The sequence below is a fragment of the Buteo buteo genome, chromosome 5, assembly GCF_964188355.1.
Source record: "Buteo buteo chromosome 5, bButBut1.hap1.1, whole genome shotgun sequence".
Classification (NCBI taxonomy): domain Eukaryota; kingdom Metazoa; phylum Chordata; class Aves; order Accipitriformes; family Accipitridae; genus Buteo; species Buteo buteo.
In genome coordinates this window covers 46,688,484-46,710,334 of record NC_134175.1, presented here as the reverse complement: position 1 = coordinate 46,710,334, position 21,851 = coordinate 46,688,484, and the positions used below count along the sequence as shown (strand labels likewise).

At 36.1% G+C, this 21,851-nt stretch overlaps 1 protein-coding gene across 1 annotated transcript; it reads left to right on the top strand.

Moving 5' to 3' along the window:
* Positions 1-245: 245 nt before the first annotated feature.
* MAP3K19 (mitogen-activated protein kinase kinase kinase 19) lies at positions 246-16,916 on the top strand. Its single transcript, XM_075027024.1, is given in 17 exon segments — positions 246-264; positions 2,117-2,192; positions 5,855-5,926; positions 6,477-6,560; positions 7,382-7,484; positions 10,533-10,702; positions 10,704-11,324; positions 11,326-11,737; positions 11,740-11,830; positions 11,833-12,166; positions 12,168-12,294; positions 12,296-12,344; positions 12,347-12,747; positions 12,749-12,988; positions 14,208-14,360; positions 14,577-15,274; positions 16,853-16,916. Coding segments are annotated over 17 exon segments (3,714 nt in total).
* Positions 16,917-21,851: the final 4,935 nt, after the last annotated feature.

The window sequence follows — 21,851 nt, the reverse complement described above, 5'->3', positions numbered from 1 at the left end:
TCCGCCGCGGGAGGGGACGCCCCGGCGGGGTCCCGCCGCGCTCGCGGCTGGCTGAAGCGCCTCACGGGCGCTGCTGAGGAGACTCTCGCTGGGCCGGTTACCTCACGGCGGTGCCAAGCCGAGGCGTGGGCTGCTCCCAGAGGCTCTCCGGCTCCCTCAGCCCGAGAGGGTAAACGAAGTGCCTTACCGGCTGGGTCGCCGTGCGCCGGGGTACCGGGTCGTGGCTGGTGTCGCGGCTTGTCACCATGAGGCCGGTTGTGCCGGGTACCGCCAGACATGAGAGTAATACTCCCCTTTTCAGTCAGCCGGGAGCTGAGGTGTCCCCCAGGCCCGGCGTTCCCGGTCCAGCCTAAAACAAAGCGGGCTGCGCCTCCCCTCTCTCGCCTGTGCAACCCTGGTGTCCCGGGGGACGGCGTCCAAGTCCTTCTGGCATCCAGCAAACCAGTTCCCTTCAAAACTCTTTCAACTCAGCCTGAGCCCGGCTATACCTCTTTTATCTTTTCTTCCCTCTCTTTTATCCTTTCTCCCCCCTTAGCACAGTCTGCTACTTAAAAAAAAAAAAAAAAAAAAAAAAAAAATCCTTGAAGTCTGCTGTTTAAGGCTGCCAGCAAGGAGATAAAAAACTATTCATGAGTAATGGGGAGTGTGTAGGTGAGGAGACTGAATGCAAAGTTAAAATGATGTAGAAATAGATGAGGTACTGAGGTACTGAAAGCATAAATGGAGGTAAACAGAAGAAAGAAACACGCTTTGCGTTGGGTGCTGGGAGAACTGTCTTGTGATTAGAGCTTAAAATGCTACCGTTTAGTTCAACTGTGTATGTTTTCACAGGTCACTGCTGCTCTTTGAACTAAACTTCTCCAAGCAGAATGCCCTCGGGGGGGTTGGAGTTGCCTCGGCAACGTGGTGTAAACTCAACAGCCTCGTGTAGCAGGAACTGCCTGGAGGATTTGCCTGCGGGAGAGCCTGCCTCAGTAATAAGTACTACGTGCTCCGCAGTCAGAAAAAGATGCCGAAAATAAAATCAAAGTATATGTAATTACTGTTTGAATTCCTTGCTGTCCAGCAAAGGAAGACAGCAGTGAGCTAAAAATGCTCTTTAACTTCTCTTTCGGTTGCTGAGCCTCTTTCACACTTCGCTACTGAAGCACCAGGTAAGATGTTGTTCATGCCTTTCTATAGAACCTTTTCAGTTATTATTTTGAAGGGGTGGGTTGTGTATCCAAAAAAAAAAAAAAAAAATTTGGAGAAGTTCACCATCTAATATGACTCTTAACAGACTATATAATGGGATAAACATTTTAATGGATTATCTGGTGTTTAGCATTAGAATGAGAAATCAAGAATGCTGACTTCTATAGCTACTTTTGCACAGTTCATTGGATGACCTTGCTCATCAGCTATAGGTCATTCAAAGGTAGCTATTGGTCATTCAATTTTCCTCTATCTGTTTCCTCTTCTGTAAACTAAAAATGACAGTATTGTCTGATGTCTGGCTGTTACATAGTTATAAATTAAAGCACATTCCTCAGTAAAAAGTGTTATATAAAATCGTTATAAAAATTAATTTAATGTACGATAAATGTATGAGTCTCTTGGGAAGGCTACTGCATGCTTCCAAGTAATTATATTTTTTGCTGATAGAATCAGTAACAAAAACCTAATTCTTTTCCTGACTAGCAGTATTGAGTGACAAAATGCTACTGAGTCCAACAAAAGCCACATAGGCACTTCATTTCCACTGACCTCTGTAGTGACTTTGAAATGGAACAATTCCTTAGGGACAGACAGCTACGTTGATTGTTACTTTCCATCTGTTGCATACGTCTTACCATTGGTAGTACTTTGACATTAGGTGGTTTTTCCCTGTACATGAGTAGTACTACTGACAGCCCTGAGCTCAGCTGCAAAGGAAAAAAATAGGTATTTATGAATAAATTAAGAAAAAACATTGCCAGGGTTAAATAAAAAAAAAAAACTTTGCCAGAGTAGTACCCAAGTTTGCTGCTAGGAATAACTTGTAATAAAATTTATAATGAATATTGAAAATGTTATGTACTACTAGGTGTGGAAGATATATAAACCAGAGTATTTTATTCAGCTGAGTGATGAAAAGACAAGCAATGGAGTAAAAATACGCATGTGAGTAAAAGAGCAGAGAGAAAATAAAGTTTTATAAAGAAATCAGCAACATAAGAGCCACTAGGTGCCCTATTTTTCATAGTTCTACCTATCTATGGATTTAATGAACATAAACATAATTTTCTAAAAAACAGGCCTTTCTTTTAGCCTACCATACGAATTAAGTTCTAAACCAGCTTAATTTGGTAGTATGTATGTGGTGGTTATGCAATATTTTTGTGTGAGGGGAGACTGTATCGCAGCAAATTAAAGGCATGAGAATGGAAACATTTTTGTGAAAGATAATTGTTTTAAATGAACATAACATATATTTCTTACACAGTTAAATAGCAGAACCCGCTGCCACATTATATCAATTATGTCAGTACAACAGAACATTTCACATAAGCTAGAAAGGAGTAAGATATTCATGCTGTGTAAAAAGTTAGAGCCCCTTCAATAATATTAACGGGAATATACCTATGTAAAAGATATAAATTGTCATATTACATACTTCTTGATTAGCTAGTAGGAAAAAAATTTCTTATAGGCATATTATTACATAATTTTCCACTATGGACTTTATAATATTCCTCTCTAACACCCAGAGTTACCCAATGTAAGAATTTGACACTGCTATTCATGTATGTTTAAATGTATATTCATATTCATTCAGGTACATTCATACACATAAGATATCTATCTTAGTTATTTTACATACAATATCTTATGCAGTTCATGGTTTATTTTTTAAAACTATTAAGTTATTTATTAAATAATAAAGACACTGGGAAACATTTTAATACAGGTATTAACCAATATTCATGATTGTATTTTCTTTTATTAATTTCAATTCACTATCTTTAATTACGTTATGTGTTCGTCACTTGAGAAACAGAAGTTCACTATGTTTTTCAGTCCCAAATCCATCAAAACTATTAATTGAGATTAATTTTATTTTAAGAATTAGCTGCCTAGAATTTCAAATCTTCAAATCCTTTGACTTCACCCTCTCACGTTTCTTCTTTAAGAGTCTGCAATTTGTGATTGTTCTGTGTTGTTTACACTACTATCATCTTGTGATATTGTTAATCTTTGAGTTTAATCTTAGAAAAGAGGGTTGATATTTTCATAATCGTGAAACAGCTCACAGTACACTTACTCACCATATTCAGGAATAGTGTCAACTGTAAACAGGATCAATATTGCCCACACACAGCTATATTAACCAAGAGGCTGACAGCTAGCTCCTTTCCTACAGCTGTTGCTGATTAGTTGTGGGAAAGGTTCATTACAATCTTCTAATTAAGGGTAAACCCTAATAAAAGCATCTTTGTCTGGAAAAAACAATGTTTGGGGACAGCTTGTTCCCACTGTGGGAATTTAGTAATGCCTTAGAGATGATACAGCATAAGGGGTAGGTAACAGTAATTTGAAACAGCCTTGAAACCTAAAATCACAATGGTGGCATTTCCAATTAAAAGTCTGGGGAGGGGGTTAATCTATTTTGATCTTTTCAGTGTTTTTCAGCAACTATCAGCTTTTTTTTTTTTACCAAAAGATACCTTTTTTCTTCAGAAAGAAGTGCCATTTAGATCAGCTACAGTTAGGAATACAGATACAGTAGAGAGAAAGTTTTAAATGAACAGTATAACTAATTCAAAATACAAACTGTGTTTTATTTCTGAAAACAATGTCAAAAATAAATATGACCCACTGAATTAATATATTGAAAACTTTACACATTTAGATAATTAGCATGTTTTCTTTCTATGTTAAAAAATATTTATAGAGCTTAGATAGCTTTCTAAGATGATCCAAGCATCCATGCTGGGCGTGAGAAAAGAATCTACATGTTCTGCTTCACAAGTATACGCTTTACGATCTAAACTGTTGCGAAATCTCGGTCCCACTGAAGTCAGCAATAAGGCTAACGGATGTCTAAGTCTTCCCAAGCATTTTCTTTTCTGCAAGAACTGTAGTATTCCACTGCAACTAAACTACTTTCATACAGCCTGCTTTGTAGACTATGACTTTGCTGTCAGTTTGGACAAGCACCTAGCTGTCTACTGTTACTTCTGCATACAATTGTTAACATAAGGTGTAGAAAATAAATGTACAAAGAGAGAAAATACTTGTTGTTTTAATTTCCTGAGATCACCTTTTTCAAATATTTATTGTTTGACTTTGCTATTGTGGGCTTGTAGATCTCCTCAAAAATCCTATTTAGTTAAACTGAAAATACAAGGCACAAGTACTCACAATCAACATTATTGTTACTTCTGTTTCTATCTGAATTTAGAAATACTGTAAAAGCGTAACTTTGAATATGCAAGCAATTATTTATGGATGAGTTAATCTCTATATGGAAGGGTTGAAGGTTTGAAAACTGATAGCTAAATATATCAACGCATTATTTGGGAATCCTGATGGAATTCTCTTTTAAGCCGCTCACGTAGGTGTAGAGAGCTCATATATCCTCATAGAAGGCCAGCAGTTAATGGTGCCAGACTACAGATGGTACATGGATAGCTCTGTAACTCATTTCCTTGAGCTATTGTTACGTCTCTCAACAACCAGGAGTTAAAATATCAAATGTTTGTAATACTAATATTACGTAAGCTTTAAGGTGTTTTGGTTTTATAAATGTAGTACAATTTGAATAATATATTTTTCTAAGCATACAGAGGTACTAAGATGCTCACAGAAAGGTACACTCATAGTTAGGATACTGTTTCTGACAATGCAATAGTTTTAAGTGAGAAACAGAAGTTTACTACTAATAAGTAAGTAGGCTAGCTCTGTCTCTGCTGGTGACTCTTGGTTATATCAAATTCAGTCAGATGCCTGGCACAGGTAACAGAAATTCAATGGCAACAAAAGAGTCAGCAACATAATGGCCAGTTATTTTTTATATTGTGTACAATTTTTAAACACCTCAAAACTTTACCTTTGTAAATTTTCAGAGATAATACATTGCCATTCATCTATTTATGAATTTATAATAGGTCTGGGATAAAGTTTGAAATTTATACCTTGTTGATGTCAATGTGACTTTTGTTAATGTTTTCAGTCAAATCAGCCTGGACACACTGGTTTTGTAGAGGAAAATGCCCAGCTAAATTTTGAACATATGTTTAGAATTAGACTGTATTATGGGACAATTACGTCTCAAGATGCTTAAAAGTTATTAACAAAGTAAATTACATACTTCTCTGAAATTTGTAGAAAGATTCCAGTTGAATTCATGTTTCCTTGGAATAAGCTATCAAAGAGATTTTCTGAGGCTCCAGTGTACAAGCTATTCTGTGCTCAGAAAGTTTTGGATGTCAAACCTTTTTTGCTGAGAGATAGTTTTGACCAAGTAGAGAAAGATACACACTTAATTCAGATTTGGTTTCTCAGTAATATGTTAAAAATTCAATTATCTCCCAAATGCGAAGTGTTGACTTTCTAGTCCAACAGTGAGGATGATATCAGCAAAATACTGACAGCTTTCATGTCTTATCTAAAATAGCATGTGTTGAGTTTTTAGCAATAAAAACTGTGTCTGGACTCTTTGGTTCTGTGTATTCGCAGGACAGGGCATTGGATGTTAAATTGTAACGTTTTTAATAATTTCTAGTACTTTTAAAATGTTGCTTTTGTCTTACTTATGGCTCTGAAGTAATGAAATATGAAGTACTACTTTGTACATGTAAATTGGAAATCAATTAACAAAACATTTTTTCACATTTCTGGACCTTAATACATCTAAGGACAGTATGTCTGACAACCAACAAAATAAGAGGAGAAGCAAAGAAGGTAGTCTAACCAAAATTTATACATATAAAGTGTAACATGGGATCTGAAGAAGAAAAAGAACAATGTTAGCTTGAAATCTGGCTACTTGGCAAAACCAAGCAACCACAAAAAAAATTTGAGATCAAACTCAGAGTTATTTTCCACCTTTGAAAACTCCTAAGATTTGTTTTGGTTTCAATAGCCTTCCTATTTTAAATGCTCTACTTTTGTAGAGTTTCCTGTCAATATTTTTCTTATATTTCTGTTCTATTGAAATAGGAGCTATAACTAGAATTTTTTTAGATGTTCTTTGCTTTTATAGCACGTTGAATTAATACACTTACCTAAATAACGAAAAATAATTTAGATTTATGCATTCACATTTCCAAAAATTATAACAGGAAGTTAGTATAGGTATGTTAGTCAAATGAAACATGCTCTTTTTTTCTGATAGTTACTTCCTGTATTTCTTTATAATAATATTTTAGTGTCCAAAAATAACTGCATTTGCATTGTATTGCTGGTCAGTGAATTATACTGCTTTTATGCAAATACAAATGTATTGTTGCACATTGTGGAAGTGTTGTTGCTCTTCAGAATGCAGATAAGATAATGAAAGAAATGCATCAGTCATACAAAGCTCTAGGAAAAAGCAGGTAAGTAATATTAATATATAATTTGCGGTTGGGTATGCAAAAATGGAGAAAAAGCAGGTAGTAGTCTATGAGTAAGAAAAGATTTCCTTAGTGCAGACTTTATATACAGCTATGTATGTTGTGTAGTGTTTGTGTCTTCCCAATGTCAATTATCACCCATTGCTGGAGGCAGGATATTGCACTAGATGAACAAATTATTTGGTACAATATGAAAAAACGTATGGTATATGGTTTTACAACAGCATTTGACCTACTAAAAACAGACAATTGCCTTGCATACAGCTTTAAGATTATCTTAGACTATGGTTTTGTACCTCTTTTCAGTCACAGTTTTTATCTTTTTCCGTATTTGGATTTTTCATTCTGCAGAAACGAGGTGGCAGAAATCTGAGGCTTGTCCACACAGCCTCTATTCTTTCAGGCAGACCATAGCATATTTTATAAATAACAAAAGCACATCTGGTCTTCAGAATTCTTCTGACACCCTTTTCTGATGATTCATAAAAAATACATACTGGAAGCAATCAGTTTTTGTCAAGAAGGGGAAGGTGGGCAATATGTTTTTCCATTCCTGTTGTTGCTTGGTTTACATTGTTTGTCATTCATTCTCACTTGTAATCAATCTCTGGCATTGCAATCGGATGCTTCCAGGGAGAGCCACAACTTCCCAGATGGGGGAAGAAAGAAAACATACTTTGGTATTCTTGGATCTTACAAACTTCTTGTTCACGTTATTCTTCAGTCATATGATTATTTGAACTGAGTAGGCTCCTTCCACTTATTTTCACTCTGTATCTTGGTTTTTTGTTTTTGCCTTTTAGCCAAATAGCACCAACATCCAGACTGTGGCCAGATCAACAAGTGGCATGGTTTCCAAGTAAAAATCAGTTAGCATTACAGATGAAACATCACACCTCACGTGAAGTAGTCTTCAGCCATGTGATCTTCTTCTTTAATTATATGTGTGTGTGTATTTGCAGGATGAAGGAGATAATGAGAAGCAATGACAGACTTCACCATTCCTGTTACTCTGTATAATGAAACTGAGCCCACAAAATGTAAAGTGTAATTCTCTGTAGCTGGAGTGGGGCCATGATGGCATCTCTTTCACTTTTTTCCTCATACTGGCAATATTAATTAGCCACATTTTGCAGTTAGCAAACATCTGAAATTGAGGAGAAATATTTGCTTAAATTATTAGAGTCAAAGTATTTTTAAATTATCATATTGTATAGTTTTCTGTAGAAATTTGAATTGTAAAGTTAAGTATCACAATTAAATTTCAACTTACAACTTTCTTCTGTCTAGCAGACTTATAGCACAGTCCTGCTACATCACATCAGACAGATTCTTTGTCCCCAGAACCCTACAGTTTGAAATTAATTTATAAATGAAAATTGTAGTCTGTTTAAGAATGTAAATGTAACATTTCATCTGTTTTGATTTTTAAGGGTTAAATACAACAATGCTAAAAACATGGAACGAGATCTGAGGTAAGATGGTATTATAAAACTGAACACCGTTAAAAGCATTATATGCTTTCAAAACCTTAAAAATAGAAATACAGAAGAAGTGTAGGTAATTTTCTCTGCTTAGTCTTCAGGTTTTTGGATGAACATGAAGAATTTTTACATACATTTTTAATATATATATATGTCAGCAAATCTTCAGATGTATATCAACAATTTGTCAGTAATGTTACATCAGGGATTTTGGGGGGTAAAGGGCTGGAAGTGCAAAAAGGTATAAAACCTTTTAAAATAGAAGTATGTAAGTTAATTTAAAATATGTGCATCCTATATGTTAAATGTATTAGATATCTAGTTTTGTCAAATTTAAAAAAACAAACAATTTTCTTGTATTGAGTGGTAATTTAAAATTGAAGCCGAATTGAAGAACTGTCTGGGTATTAGATGATGACTGAAATTTGTTGTGTTAGCAAAGAAAAAATAAGGTTTTAGGATTAAACATATCTGACACAAAATTTTGTGATAAGTGTAAATAGGATTCCTGACAAAACTTTTGTACCTACAAACAAACTAGTAATTTTACATGTATCAGTGCTTTATACCACATGAGCCTTAAAAGTTACAAAAGATCAAATATACTGTATTTAGAAAAAAGAGAATTTGGTCTTCATGGATATTAAGTAATAGCCCTTTGTACAAAGGACTTGACTCATTGAATCAGCTGTATACTTTAGTGAACCCACTACAGAATACAACAGTATTCACATGAAAAAAAGTAAAGAAAACTATAGGAGTAATAGCAGAGTTCTGACAGAAGATCATAAAAAGGGCTATGGAAAAAACATCTCAAATGGAGGGAAATGTTTAAGAAAAATAATTTAGCTGACCGCAGTGTGATTTAATACAGCTTTATTTCATGTCTTAGGCTCTGATGATTTCTAGAGGCATATCATTTGGAATAAACTAAGCATTCATATTAATGCCATGCAGACTAGACAAAGCCTTCAGAACTGTAAATTTCAAACCAGCACGCATTGCTTTTCCTGGCACATTCAAACCTCAGTTTGCCCTTGGAATGCAAACAAAAATTTCCTGCAGATTGCAAACTGATGTTGAATATAGACATGCAAATGAGTACTTGGAGCATATGACTGTGTGATTATTTCTGTTGCATTCATTTGCATAAAAATATACAGTACATTCATGCCTATTTTTTCTCCATTTCCTATAAAATAAAGAACAGAAATATTATTTTCAGAAAATTATTCTCACTGTTCATCGGAATAGTCACAACAAAGTACTCAAATTCTCAGATCTGTACTCTTTCAAAGATAAATGGTACCTTTCAACTAATGGGATGGGAAGAGAGGGAAGAAAGGAGGAAAATAAAATACACCCCACACACAACAGACTTCTGTGTTAGCTGCCATATAAAAATGGCCTTTGAGTAGCTATCCATTTAACTTCCCTGAAAGTGAAGGGCAGAGTGTGCTATCTTCTGATGTACTTAAAACTCTGTGAGCTGAATCTGTGGCTGTATAACACGGTTTATGGAATTTTGTAAGACTGCACCAAAGATGTGGAAAATCTATAGTTTAGATTTATAATAATGTCTTTTAAAACCTATAAATAATTTGTAAGAATAGTTTTCTCCATGGATAAAATAGCATTCTGTTATAATAGTCTATCTTTTGCTTTTTAAAAACTGCTTACGTTGGATCTAATTCCATTGGGAATATAATTACTGGTGTGAGTACATTTTGGAGGGTTACATAAAAAGAGTTTAAATATCAGCATAAGAGTGGCACTCTCATTCAGTGAGAGCGCACAGCAAGAAAGAAACTTTGGCATATGTAGCCACTGACTAGCCTTCGAATTCCTGTAGCAAACATGCTGTGTGGCACAAGACATAGTTAATAACTGACAAGATGATTTCTATGTGCGGACAAAGCTTATTATTTTTAAATCATGGAGAATGACTTGTGCCTTATAGCAAAGGATCCCACTTTCTGTAATATGAAGTACTTACTTAGAAATCATAGAATCATAGAATCGTTTAGGTTGGAAAAGACCTTTAAGATCACAGAGTCCAACCATCAACCCAACACCACCATGCCCACTAAACCATGTCCTGAAGTGCCATGTCTACGCATTTTTTGAACACCTCCAGGGATGGTGACACCACCACTTCCCTGGGCAGCCTGTTCCAATGCCTGAAAAGTCTTTCAGTAAAGAAATTTTTTCTAATATCCAATCTAAATCTCCCCTGGCGCAACGTGAGACTATTTCCTCTCATCCTAAATAATGCTGGATGTGAGAAAATTCATGTATTTCCTCAGAGTTTTGATATTATACTTCATATTAGGTTAAGTATGGGAATATATAAAAGAATAGTCCTTTTCTGATTTTTTTTTTCTTCCTTAGTCTACTTGGTTCTTAGTGATTAGATTTTACCTGTATCTATTGGGTAGCACATTATTAATGGTTTTTATGGAAATCACAGTTTTGTTTGCCACCAGTGACATTTCAGCCTGTAAGAACAATTCATCTTGCTTCTCTAGAGGATAATATTGTCAATGAAAGCACCAACATAAGAAATATTTTGAATATTATGAACTCTATTCCTCAGCCTATAAAACCAGTTACTAAGGTTTATCAGTATCAGTTAGACAATAAGGCACACTGAAAAGTCATCAGATCTGATTATGGCTACTATTTCTGATAGGTTCACTGCAGTGAAAGACCTGTACTACTTCAGCATGAGTAACTGTTGTAAGTATTCTAGCAATAAGAAAGAAGAAATTCAAAGCAATTTAAAATGCAGGGAAGCTGATGTAGCTACTAATACTGAAATGAATGACCAGATGAAGTACCAGTTTTCAGTGGCTTTTAAGAATGTAGATCTTATGACCCAAGCCAGTTTCTATGATGATAGTCATCCCTACTTGAGCTCAAGTAATGCTCTGATAAACTGCGGAATATTTACAGCTCAGACAACACTTACAATGTCAAGCAACAGAGATGCCTCGAGAGCTGGCAATAAGGAAAGAAGAGCAGATAATTGCTGTAGAACTGGTCTAGAAGAAGGAAATGCTACAGAGATGATACTGGATTATAGACCACATGAAGATGCTGAGAGTGCAAACTTTGTACTTGACAATCATTATTTAGATTCTTCCTGTAAAAATGAAGTGATAGAGGCCTGCCATGCCTTATAAGATAATTCTGTAGCTGCAGTAATTCCCAGAGTAGAAGTGCATGATCCTTCTGGAAAACAGACAGTAAATAATGTTTGTCTCTGAATTTGAAATGGAAAAAGAAGCAATGTCAGAAGCAACTTCAGAAGACCACAGTGAGCTTGCACCTGTTGTTCATGTTACATTCTCTGAACAAGAACCGGCTAGGGAACCACACATTGCTGAACAACCTGCCACAAAAAAGAGTGTCATATGTAGCCTGCCTCCTGACGTTAGTCAGAGCTTCAACATTCTTGCTCGTAAAGAAAATGACAAAAATAAAGTAAAGATGGGTAGAAATAAATATTCATGAAAATCTAAAATTAGTAGCAAGATAAAGATATCTGAAGACTTAATTGTTTCTGATGAGATTTCCACAAAATGTAATGCCAAGAGTCAGATTTTTCTGTCTTTGGAACTGTCACATGTGGAATCGGAGACTTCCCTGAAGTATCAAAAAAAAAAACCAACAACCCTCCAGGAGACAAAGATCATTTTGCTCAGAGTGCTCAGAGACTTAAAAAGCAAAGTTTCTCTTGTCGTTGAAAAAATTCAGTTATCTTAAAGCTGTTACTCTACTTTCTCTACCACATGCACAGTCTGCTTCAGATTTTGTAAATCTGAAATACAGTGACATGTTCAAGAAAATAAGTTCAAATGACAAAGGCCCAGGCATTTATGAAATGTTTGGAACTCCTGTCTATTCCCACATGTGCGAGCTTGATCAACATGAGAACAGATTTTATAGAAATGTTTGTTCTGCTCCATCTGGGAGGTGCACTGCTAGCACCTGCAGATCTACCTGCAGTATAGGGAGACAGAGCAGCTGAGTAAGAAATACTCAAAAAAGAACGTATTGTAAGCCAAAGATGACCATACCTGGCACTAAACAAAAAAACCTAAATTACAAAGGACAGAAGTACTGAGTTGAGTGACAGCAACACATAGCAAGATAATGTAATAAGTTCTGATTCAGATTTTCAAATAAACACTTCAAGGAGCTTGACGTTTCCTGAAGACACAGATCATCAATCAGCTTACCTTTTTAAAAGAGCTTTCACAATCAACTAAGCAAAATAAATTTTTTCAAATTCAAATTTATCAACTATTAAAGAATTTTCTTTGAAGCAGTCTTTAGACAGTCAGTATATATCCAGCCATCAGAGAGCTGATACCTGTAGCCAGAATCTTCTGCAGTTCAGTGATAAAGACTACAAAGAATGTGTTGCTTTAAGTAGCAGTCTACTAACAACAGACCAGAACATTTGTGTACCCCAGTGCAGGGTGGATATGGATGGCTGCAAAGGCCTAGAGTCAGACCAGGCCTCCTTCAAGTCTATAAATAAAGGTGAAGCATTGCCCTTTTCAGATAGACTGGAGTGTCAATCCCCTACAAAAAAATTAATTCACAGTTGGGCATCCACGCTTCAAAACAGTGGTTTGGCAAATGAATTGACTCAGCCTTTAGTGATTCAGACAAAAAAAAAAAATGTTAACAGCCTGTTTCCAGACAAGTCAGAACATTTTGTCCTGGGCAGATAATAAGGATGTGACTGATGAGTTGCTTTGTTGTCTGGCCGAAGAATTGCTAATGCTTGAAGAAAAAGACGTCAACTCTTCAGGAACAAAAATTACAAGTTTTAAAATGCAAAATACACATACTAAAGAAGAAGAAAATATGATGAATGGAGTTGGAGCAATAGTAAATAGTGCTCTAGAGAAGGTAAAAGTAATTTCTTGTAACTTGCTAGTTCCTTTGAGTCATGCTTCAACACAAGTTTGGATGAAAGATAGGAAATATGTGCTCATTAATGATCAAGTCTCTTTTCCTTTGGCCAGCTGCCCACTGATTCTTCCAGTGCTCAGTTGAGGATACCCATGTTAGAGGCTGCATGTCAGGACACAGGCCAGATAGTATGAAGGCATGACAAGAATAGTTCTCAAGGCTCATATGATGGGTGAAGATAAATTGAGAAATTGTAGTGAATAAAAAGGAGAAGCTATTTTAACTGAATAGTATGTATAAAAAGGTGCTGGGGCAAGGCAAAAAGCTCTTGAGATCTTGACACCTAAGGAATATGAAAAAACACTACAAATGATTCTTTTATATCCAAAAGGGCAATTTCTTCGAATCTCTGAGTGCAACCAGATACTTTTCGAGGTATGCACTACAAGTACTGGCTTATCAGACAGATTTAAGGCTGTTTAATTAATGTTTAATCAAAACTTCAACACAGAAGGCTTGGATTCTGGTCCCCAAGTCAGTTAAGAACCTTTACTTACTAAGGTGCTTATCTACTAGTACCTCTTCTCCTTGGCCCTGTTAGCTTTTTGTCTATTTAAATTACAAATTTAAAAGGAAATTTCTTTCACCACATGTTGATGCACTTCCTTATGCTTCTGCAGGTACAGGTGCCAATTATACCTCCATTCTCACTTCTCCTAGGGAGACCCATGGCTGGATGGAGTAAGTATTACCATCTTTCTAAAGCAGTTTCTTCTTCCTGTGAAGTCATGTCCAAATTGTTTTCATCAGACTTGGGTTGCATAAGTTACCTAGAGTAAGGCGATAGTCATATTCACCCCTCAGCTTAGCGAACTGTACCTACATGACAAAAAAAAAAAAAAGTAATAAGCAGATGTCTATCCTGCTCTTTTAAGTGTTCCTTCTGTCTATCTTCCTGTCAATGGAAAAAGATGTCATGCTATAATCTTCTGGTTATGCACTGTTGTGATATATACTTGAAAATATTTACATTGTCTTACTTAGTATAGCAATTGTATCGATGAACTGGCCAATAAGTACATAGATATATATAAATAAAAATCTATAGAGAAGAGTCATGCCAGGTAAAAAATACTCCTTATAAAAAATGTAAGGATAATGTGAAGCCTTTATTTTCCTCCCTGCTTTCTCCCCACACTGACCATCACCTTTTAAGCAGAGTTACAGTAGAGCCTTTTTGGCATCAAATGAAGAAAGTGAACTGCTAAACTTTGAGGAATCTACTGAATTACCAGGAAGCAGTTCAGCTAACAAAGATCCCATCATGTGGACAAGAGGTGAAGTCCTTGGAAAGGGAGCCTATGGCACAGTAAGTTAATATCTGTATAAGTTAAGGGATGTGCTGGTCATCTTTGAGCTACATCTTAGCTTATAACTAGCTGTTGTCCTATTCAACAAATAACTTAAATATTTTGGATTATACAGTGAGACATGAAACATGACAAACACAAAGATACTGTTTAAAATAAGTAAATACTCAGTTTTATTTCATGTTTCACTTTAATAAATGCTAGTTTCATTGTAGGTATACTGTGGTCTGACAAGCCAGGGGCAATCAATAGCTGTAAAACAGGTTGTTTTGGCTATGTCAGATCAACTCACTATAGAAAAGGAGTATCAGAAGTTTCATGAGGAAGTTGATCTTTTGAAGACATTGAAGCATGTCAGTATTGTAACTTATTTAGGAACTTGTCTGGAAGACAACACTTTAAGTATTTTCATGGAGTTTGTTCCTGGTGGCTCAATTTCTACTATTATTAATCGTTTTGGTCCTTTGCCAGAAATTGTCCTTTGTAAATATACAAAACAAATTCTACAAGGGGTTGCATATTTACATGACAATTGTGTGGTACATAGGGATATCAAAGGCAATAATGTAATGCTCATGCCAAATGGTATAGTAAAGCTAACTGACTTTGGCTGTGCCGGGCGTTTAGCTTGGGTAAGCCTCCGTGGCACACAGAGCGAGATGCTGAATTCTGTGCATGCGACTCCATACTGGATGGCACCAGAAGTTATAAATGAATCCGGATATGGAAGAAAATCAGACACCTGGAGTATTGACTGCACCCTATTTGAGATGGCAACAGGAAAACTGCTGCTGGCTTCCATGGATAGGATAGCAGCCATGTTCTATAATGGGGCCCACGGAGGATAGATGCCTTCCCTACCTGATTGATTCTCCAGCACTGCAGTGGATTTTGTGCATGCATGCTTAACCAGGTATGTAGATTTTTAATTGAAAAATGAAAGGGAAATGCAGATAGTTTGTATCGTAGAGATTGTTGATGGGACCTTAGGTTATGTCTTCTATGGGACATATGACTGTATTGTAAATGCGTAGGTTTTTCAACATTTCAGGAAAGCCTTTAAACAATAGTATACATAAAAGAGCTTTACTCTCTATAATGGTATAAACCCCCCTCACAAATTCTCTTTTTGTATGCTTATACTCATCATTTACTTTCCCTGTAATTTTCATGCAGAAACATGGCACTATTGAGTTTTAGACAAAATGTTTGATAAATTTCTTTGATGTGCGCCTTGCTGTTCCAATATCACACTGGCTGAGTCTGGTCTATGTCAGGCAAGTTGTTTTGAGGACAATATTCTAAATGAAAGAGCTTTCGTTTAATTCTTTATCTTCTGCAGTAGAAAAATCTATTATCACTGCTAGTCCAGGAAATACATACTTATTTGAAACATAAAGTTCTCTCTATAAAAAAACCAAACCACTAGCATTCACCCATTATAAGAATTAATTTTGTGGTGTTTGTTTTATTTTAAATATCAGCTTTGTCCCAGATTTTTACGTGACTATCAATTCAAGAGCTAAGTTCCTGACCTCTATGGGTAGTCTTTATAAAATTAATAGCAGCCTTTTACGTATCTCAAAAGACCAGATTTGAGCACTAGAGAGAGGCATGTTATTTAGTGGGTATGGCAGTCATCTTGGAGGCAGGAAACCTGATTTTCTGATCCCTGGATTAGAATTGTTATGGTGTGGTTACGGTTCCTGTGGACTATATAACAACAACCAGAAAAATTATGGACTTTATATAGCGACATCATATATACTTTGATTCAGAGAGAAGAGTGTTTAAAAGGTAGAAGGAATTGTTAGGTAGAAGGAAACATACAGATATAAAGCATTTGCCTTTTCAAATAAAGTATTTAACTTTTCAAAAGTCAGGATGCACCTGTGGTTTCAATGTTTTAGTCTATGGTCTCACCATGTCCTAAATATAAATGCCTCCCTCATCCCATTTTCCCCATTAGTTTATTACTTAAGAAATCAGTGTCCTTTACTCCTTCCCCTGTTTTTTTCTCCAAATGGAGAGTTGAAAAAGCCCAAAGCCCTTGGCTCTAGCAAGGCAATATTGTAATTACCGTACTGTAATTCCATATGGGCTCCTTAACGTGCATGACATTGATTGGAGATGACAGAACAGCCTGACTGACACAGGATCAAACAAATAATTGTCACCCTCCTTAAATACATTTTTTGTGCACCTGCAACAGCCACATTAGCAGAATAACTCAAAGTTTTGCAAGGAATTTAGAGGAACAAAGAATGATTTCTGTAATAATACAATATTTCAGTTTTATAATTCATAAATTCCATCAGTCTCTTCCCATAAATCCTTTCTACTAGCTTTATTAAAAAAACCTAAAAATGAGTAATGACTGGAGAAATGAGGAAAAAAAAAAAGGCTAAGTTTGCATTTAGATTTTACAAACAACTATATCACAGGCATGCATATTCATTTTATGTACTGATTTTTCAAACCCTCAATGCAGAGATCAACACCAATGCCCTTCTGTTCTGCAGTTGCTGGACCATCCCTTTGTGAAAGGAAGATAGTGAATTTTTCAAAACTCTTGCCAAATGAGTATACATTTTCCATATAAAAAAATTTCTATTTGTGAAAAAAGATCAGAAGGAACTGGAGTTAAAAGTAACAGCAGAATACTAGAGAGCAATTGTGTACAAGGAGTCTATTATTAGACAGCAGTATGATTAAAGTAACATTTTTTGCAATGTCTGTGCTCATTGGAGTGAGCATTCCTTCACTGTGAACACAGGGCATGTTTTTTGTTGTATTTGGAGAGACTTTAAGACAAAAAAACCCCACACACATCACCATCACCAGTATGTGACAGACAAGGTAAGTTGAAATGCCAATTTGTCTGTAAAAACCTATGGAACATATGCTCTTGGCTGAAAGCATTGCAGATGCCGAAAGCTCTGCAGGAAGCTCTACTCAAACTTGTAGATGAGTCATTAAGTGTGTCTGTGATGATCCCATAGGAATCCTAAATCATATAACTATACTAGCATAAAACACACTGAAGCTTTTATGTAGCTAGATGGGCCTTTAATTTTTAGCTGGTGGAAAAAAAACCCAAACCCTAGTTGTCATGTATTTTTATCAGTCCTTTGTTACTGAGGTACTGTATCACTATGAGATACTGTAGTGATAATGACAAGAGATACCAGGTGTACACAGGAGCATCTTTATTAAGCTTACATTGAGATAATTTCCTAGTCTGGCTAGAATTCTGAATCTAAACTTTGTGACTGTCTTTTCTCAACAAACTAGTGCATTTTATGGGCAGATTCAGGTCACAGAATGGTTGAGGTTGGAAGGGGCCTCTGGAGATGCTCTAGTCCAATCCTACTGCTCAGAGCAGGGTTGACGAAAGCAGGTTGCTCAGGCCCTTGTCCCGTTGGCTTTGAGTATTGCCAAGGATGGAGACTCCACAGCCTTTCTAGCCAACATGTTCCAGTCCTCAACTACCCTCATGGTAGAAATGGTTTTATGTTTGAACAGACTGTCCGGTACATCAAGTTATGCCTGTTGCCTCTTGTCCTGTCACTTCTAACACTGAAGAGTCTGGCTTTGTCTTCCTTACTGCCCCCATCAGATATTGATACTGATGGATATAATTCCCAGTGAACTGACTCTTTCATCATAGAGTGGCATATTTTCTGTGTTCTGAGCGATGTGTTATATTTCTCGTCCTTCTGTTTGCTGATACAGAGCAGCAAAAGCACAGGAGCATCACCTTTCTTGTTTGCAAAGGCTGTAAAATGCTGTTTGAATCACTAGACAGTTTACTGCTGTTTTTCAATGTCCTTAATCTGAAATAGAACAGCAAATTTTATTCTGAAACTTGTTTTGAGAAACACTTGTGTGAGCACTATGTAATTAGATGAGATGTAACAGTCTCCATCTGCATTGCGAAAATAATTTTTACGGTTAGTAACACTAGCTACTACTAACCGCACAAAATGAAATAAGATTTGAAGAACATTATTATTTATTAATAAAACAACAACAACAAAAAAATCATGTATTGGTATTTAGATTGTCCTCTTCCTGATAAGGCTGCTTCTTGAGTATTTTTCAAATTTAAAATTTCAGGGGAATGAGACACTGTAGAAACTAAAAATTGGTTTCACCACATCAAAATGTGGTGAAGTTTATGCCTTTGTGAGCACCTAGGCTCCAGGAAGAGAAGAGTAAAACTCAGCTCTACAACTGTTAAGGGTTGAGCTCTCAAGAATTCCAGACCCTGAATTCAGTGCCAGCAGTAACATGAAAATTGGTATTTTACAAAAGGGAAAGAAGGAAGTTCTAAGTTTTCTATAAAAATCAACTTTCCCCGGAGCGCTAAACATTTTAGTTACTTAAATAGCTTTCAAACTTTATTTTATTCCAGTAGCCTGACTTCAGAGGGTTGGTCTAAACTTTATAAAAGCAAAGAAAAATCAGAACTTATAGCAAAATTCTTTATTAATAGTTTCTGTAGGTATAATGTCACATAACAATGACAGAACATTATGCCAGTATAAGAGAAATCCTAACATCACAGTAATCTTCAAAGTTCAAACAGTTAACAGTCCCATTTTGAGGAATACCGTTTGGTCCTCATAACAAAAATCCATGGCAACGTCATGTTGCAGTATCTTCGCATTAAAGTACCTTGCAGAATAAAGGTAGGAGCCCTGGCATATGAACTGAAGTGGGATGTACATAATTCCATGATGTATATTAATTCTTCTCAGATTAAGGTAGTGTCTTCAACAAAGCTGCAAGGTAAATATGAGTTTTTATTTAGCATGAAATGAAACTGAGATGACAGTCATAAGGCAGGGAAAGAATGGGCACGCTCTAGGATATAGTTAATTAAAAAATGTCAGAATTAACAAAACCTCCCTCTTATGCACGTGTCATAAGCAAAACTAACATCTTTTGTTAAAGTCTGAGTTCTCCAATATTAAGGTTATTAGTTATTTGCAATTTAAATGTTATGTTTAATCCGGCTCATTACACTAAAATTAGTCTCTGACTTAAAGATTTGTTAAAATTTAACCTGAGTTTTTAATTTTGCTTTTGTGTAACCGGACTTAGAGAATGAGGTGGTTGTTTAAGGCCAGCATTTGCAGCAAAGGTATTTCAGCTTAATCATGCTGGAGAAGAGGGGAGATGTGAGTGCATCCCAGCCCTGTGCTCAGCACAGCAAAACCAAAAGTACATTAGTTTAGGGTGCCTTGGGTCGCTCAGCTGAGTCCAGTCCAGTAGAACATTCTATAAACAAGTCTAACTTTGCATATTTCTTACTTGATGAGATCACAGATTTTCACATCAAAATCCAGATAATTAAGATACCTGTAATAAGGTATCTAATGTAATATGGGGAAAGGGTGAAAAACCTTAAGCACTTTCTTGAAAAAAACCTTTATTTTCAATGAGAAGTGACTCTGTGAGAAGGGTCACACTTGCTTAATAATTACAGTGTTGGAGCAGGGCAAGCCTTACTGTTTTAAAAAGAGTACAGTCTTCATTTCTAAAAACAGTGAAGAACCCATTAAAAAGTATGCAGGCTGCCAAGTAGTAGGTATGACTGCTTTGCTGTGATGTCAAGTTTCCTCAAGATTTGGAGCTTAAATTTAGAGAACCTGAAAATACACTGTCCTTTTATCATTGTAGGGGATACCTAGTATTTCTTTTACATGCAGTAATATTTAAAGCTCTGAGCTATTGCTCAAATCTCAGGAAAAGGGAGGGTTCATAGACATGCCAACCCAGCCATTTTACACTGGTCTTGGAAATTACAAACAGCAATATGATATAAAAATTTGCATCTCAAAATACGTGCATCAACCTTTCTTCTCAAGGAAGCAGACACTGAGCCCAGAAAACCCAGAGTCTTTTATTTGGGTTCAAAACTAGTGCTTTTTTACAAAGTTCAGTAGGAACTGATGCCATTTTCTACAACCCCCTTATCAAAACTCTTGTTCTCGCACATAAGTAAAAAAGAACAAGAGTTCTCCTGAGGAAGGGCTTCCAGTACGCACAGCAGAGTGCCTTTTCTTCCCTACTTTCCACTTCCCACAGGGACCCGTACCATGGGAGTACTTCAGAAAGTGAGTTATACAGGTGGTGTCTGAACTATGGCAAGAAAAAGGGTGTCATAAGAAGTGCAGGAATATAGAGGATTCAAACCCAAGTACTGAAAATTTTGATTTGGGTTTCCTATGTCCACCTCAGGAGAAGCCAGAGAAACAGTCATTCCCAGTAGCAACGTGAGAGAACACTCCTGGCATTATGTTGGTTTTTTTTTTAAAGGTGTAAGGAGTTAAGCATTTCAGAGAAAGGAGGAATTAATTAGCTAGTTGAGCCTGGCAAAACTTCCAAGTCTTTTAAGACATTTATTTTTAGAACTGATTGTGGGAATGTGCATTTACATCCCAATTAGAGAAAGCAAACGAAGTGTTTGCTCAGTCCCCTCCACTGCAAAACAAGGCTTGGGACCCTTTTCCCCTAAGGTCTGACAAAGATCCTTGGTATGTGCTTGTCGACCACCCCCCCCCCCCCCCTTCATCCCCACTGCTAAAAGAAAAACAAAATAATAATAATAATAAAAAATAATCAAGCATGGCCAGCCACTATACAATAAAATTACAGGGTATAAGCTCTCGACCCTGGGTTAGAGTGAGGGAGCAGCTTAAGATGGCATAAAATTTCTAGAATATGATCAGTATCAAATACTTGATCACCCTAATATAAAGGAAGCAAAGGAAACAAATTAGACTTTAGACGTTCAAGCATTCCACTATTTGATTGATTTGATGAAACACAGCAGTGTTTTGCCAATAACTAAAAAGGGATCTTCTTTGTGTTTAGAAATGAAGTTAGAAAAATCAAACAGGAAAATGGGATAATTTCTGCACAATAGAGGTGAGGTAGGGAATTTTATTGAAAATACTTTTTTTTTTTTTACAAGTTCTTAGAAATAAAGTTGTTTTTTCTAATCTCACACAAACGGCTGTACCTCAAAAATTCCACTATGCTAATATCAAACATTTATATTTACAGTTAGCCAAAAGAATATACAGAACTGCCATTGTATGCAAATACCGAAGTACCAGATCACAGTGAGATACATTACTTCAGCACTCCCACCATTAGGAACAGATTAAGATTCGACATATGAAAGAATCTCACTATTCTACAAACCTCCTATCTCACAAAAAGGGAAGATTTTTAATAGTGTTGTAGCAAGGTCTCTACTACAGCATAATTTTACAAATTACATAATGCATGTACTCAAATTTGTAACAAAAAAATCTGTAATCAAAGTGATGAACAGAGTAATAGTGTTGTCTATTAGCCTTTTATTGCATTTATTCAGTCATTCACTTGTGAGGCTGATGCTGATCCCATTAACTTTCATTCATTTTGAACACCTCAGCCAGGCTGCAATTCATACAATTCACTAATTTGCAGTG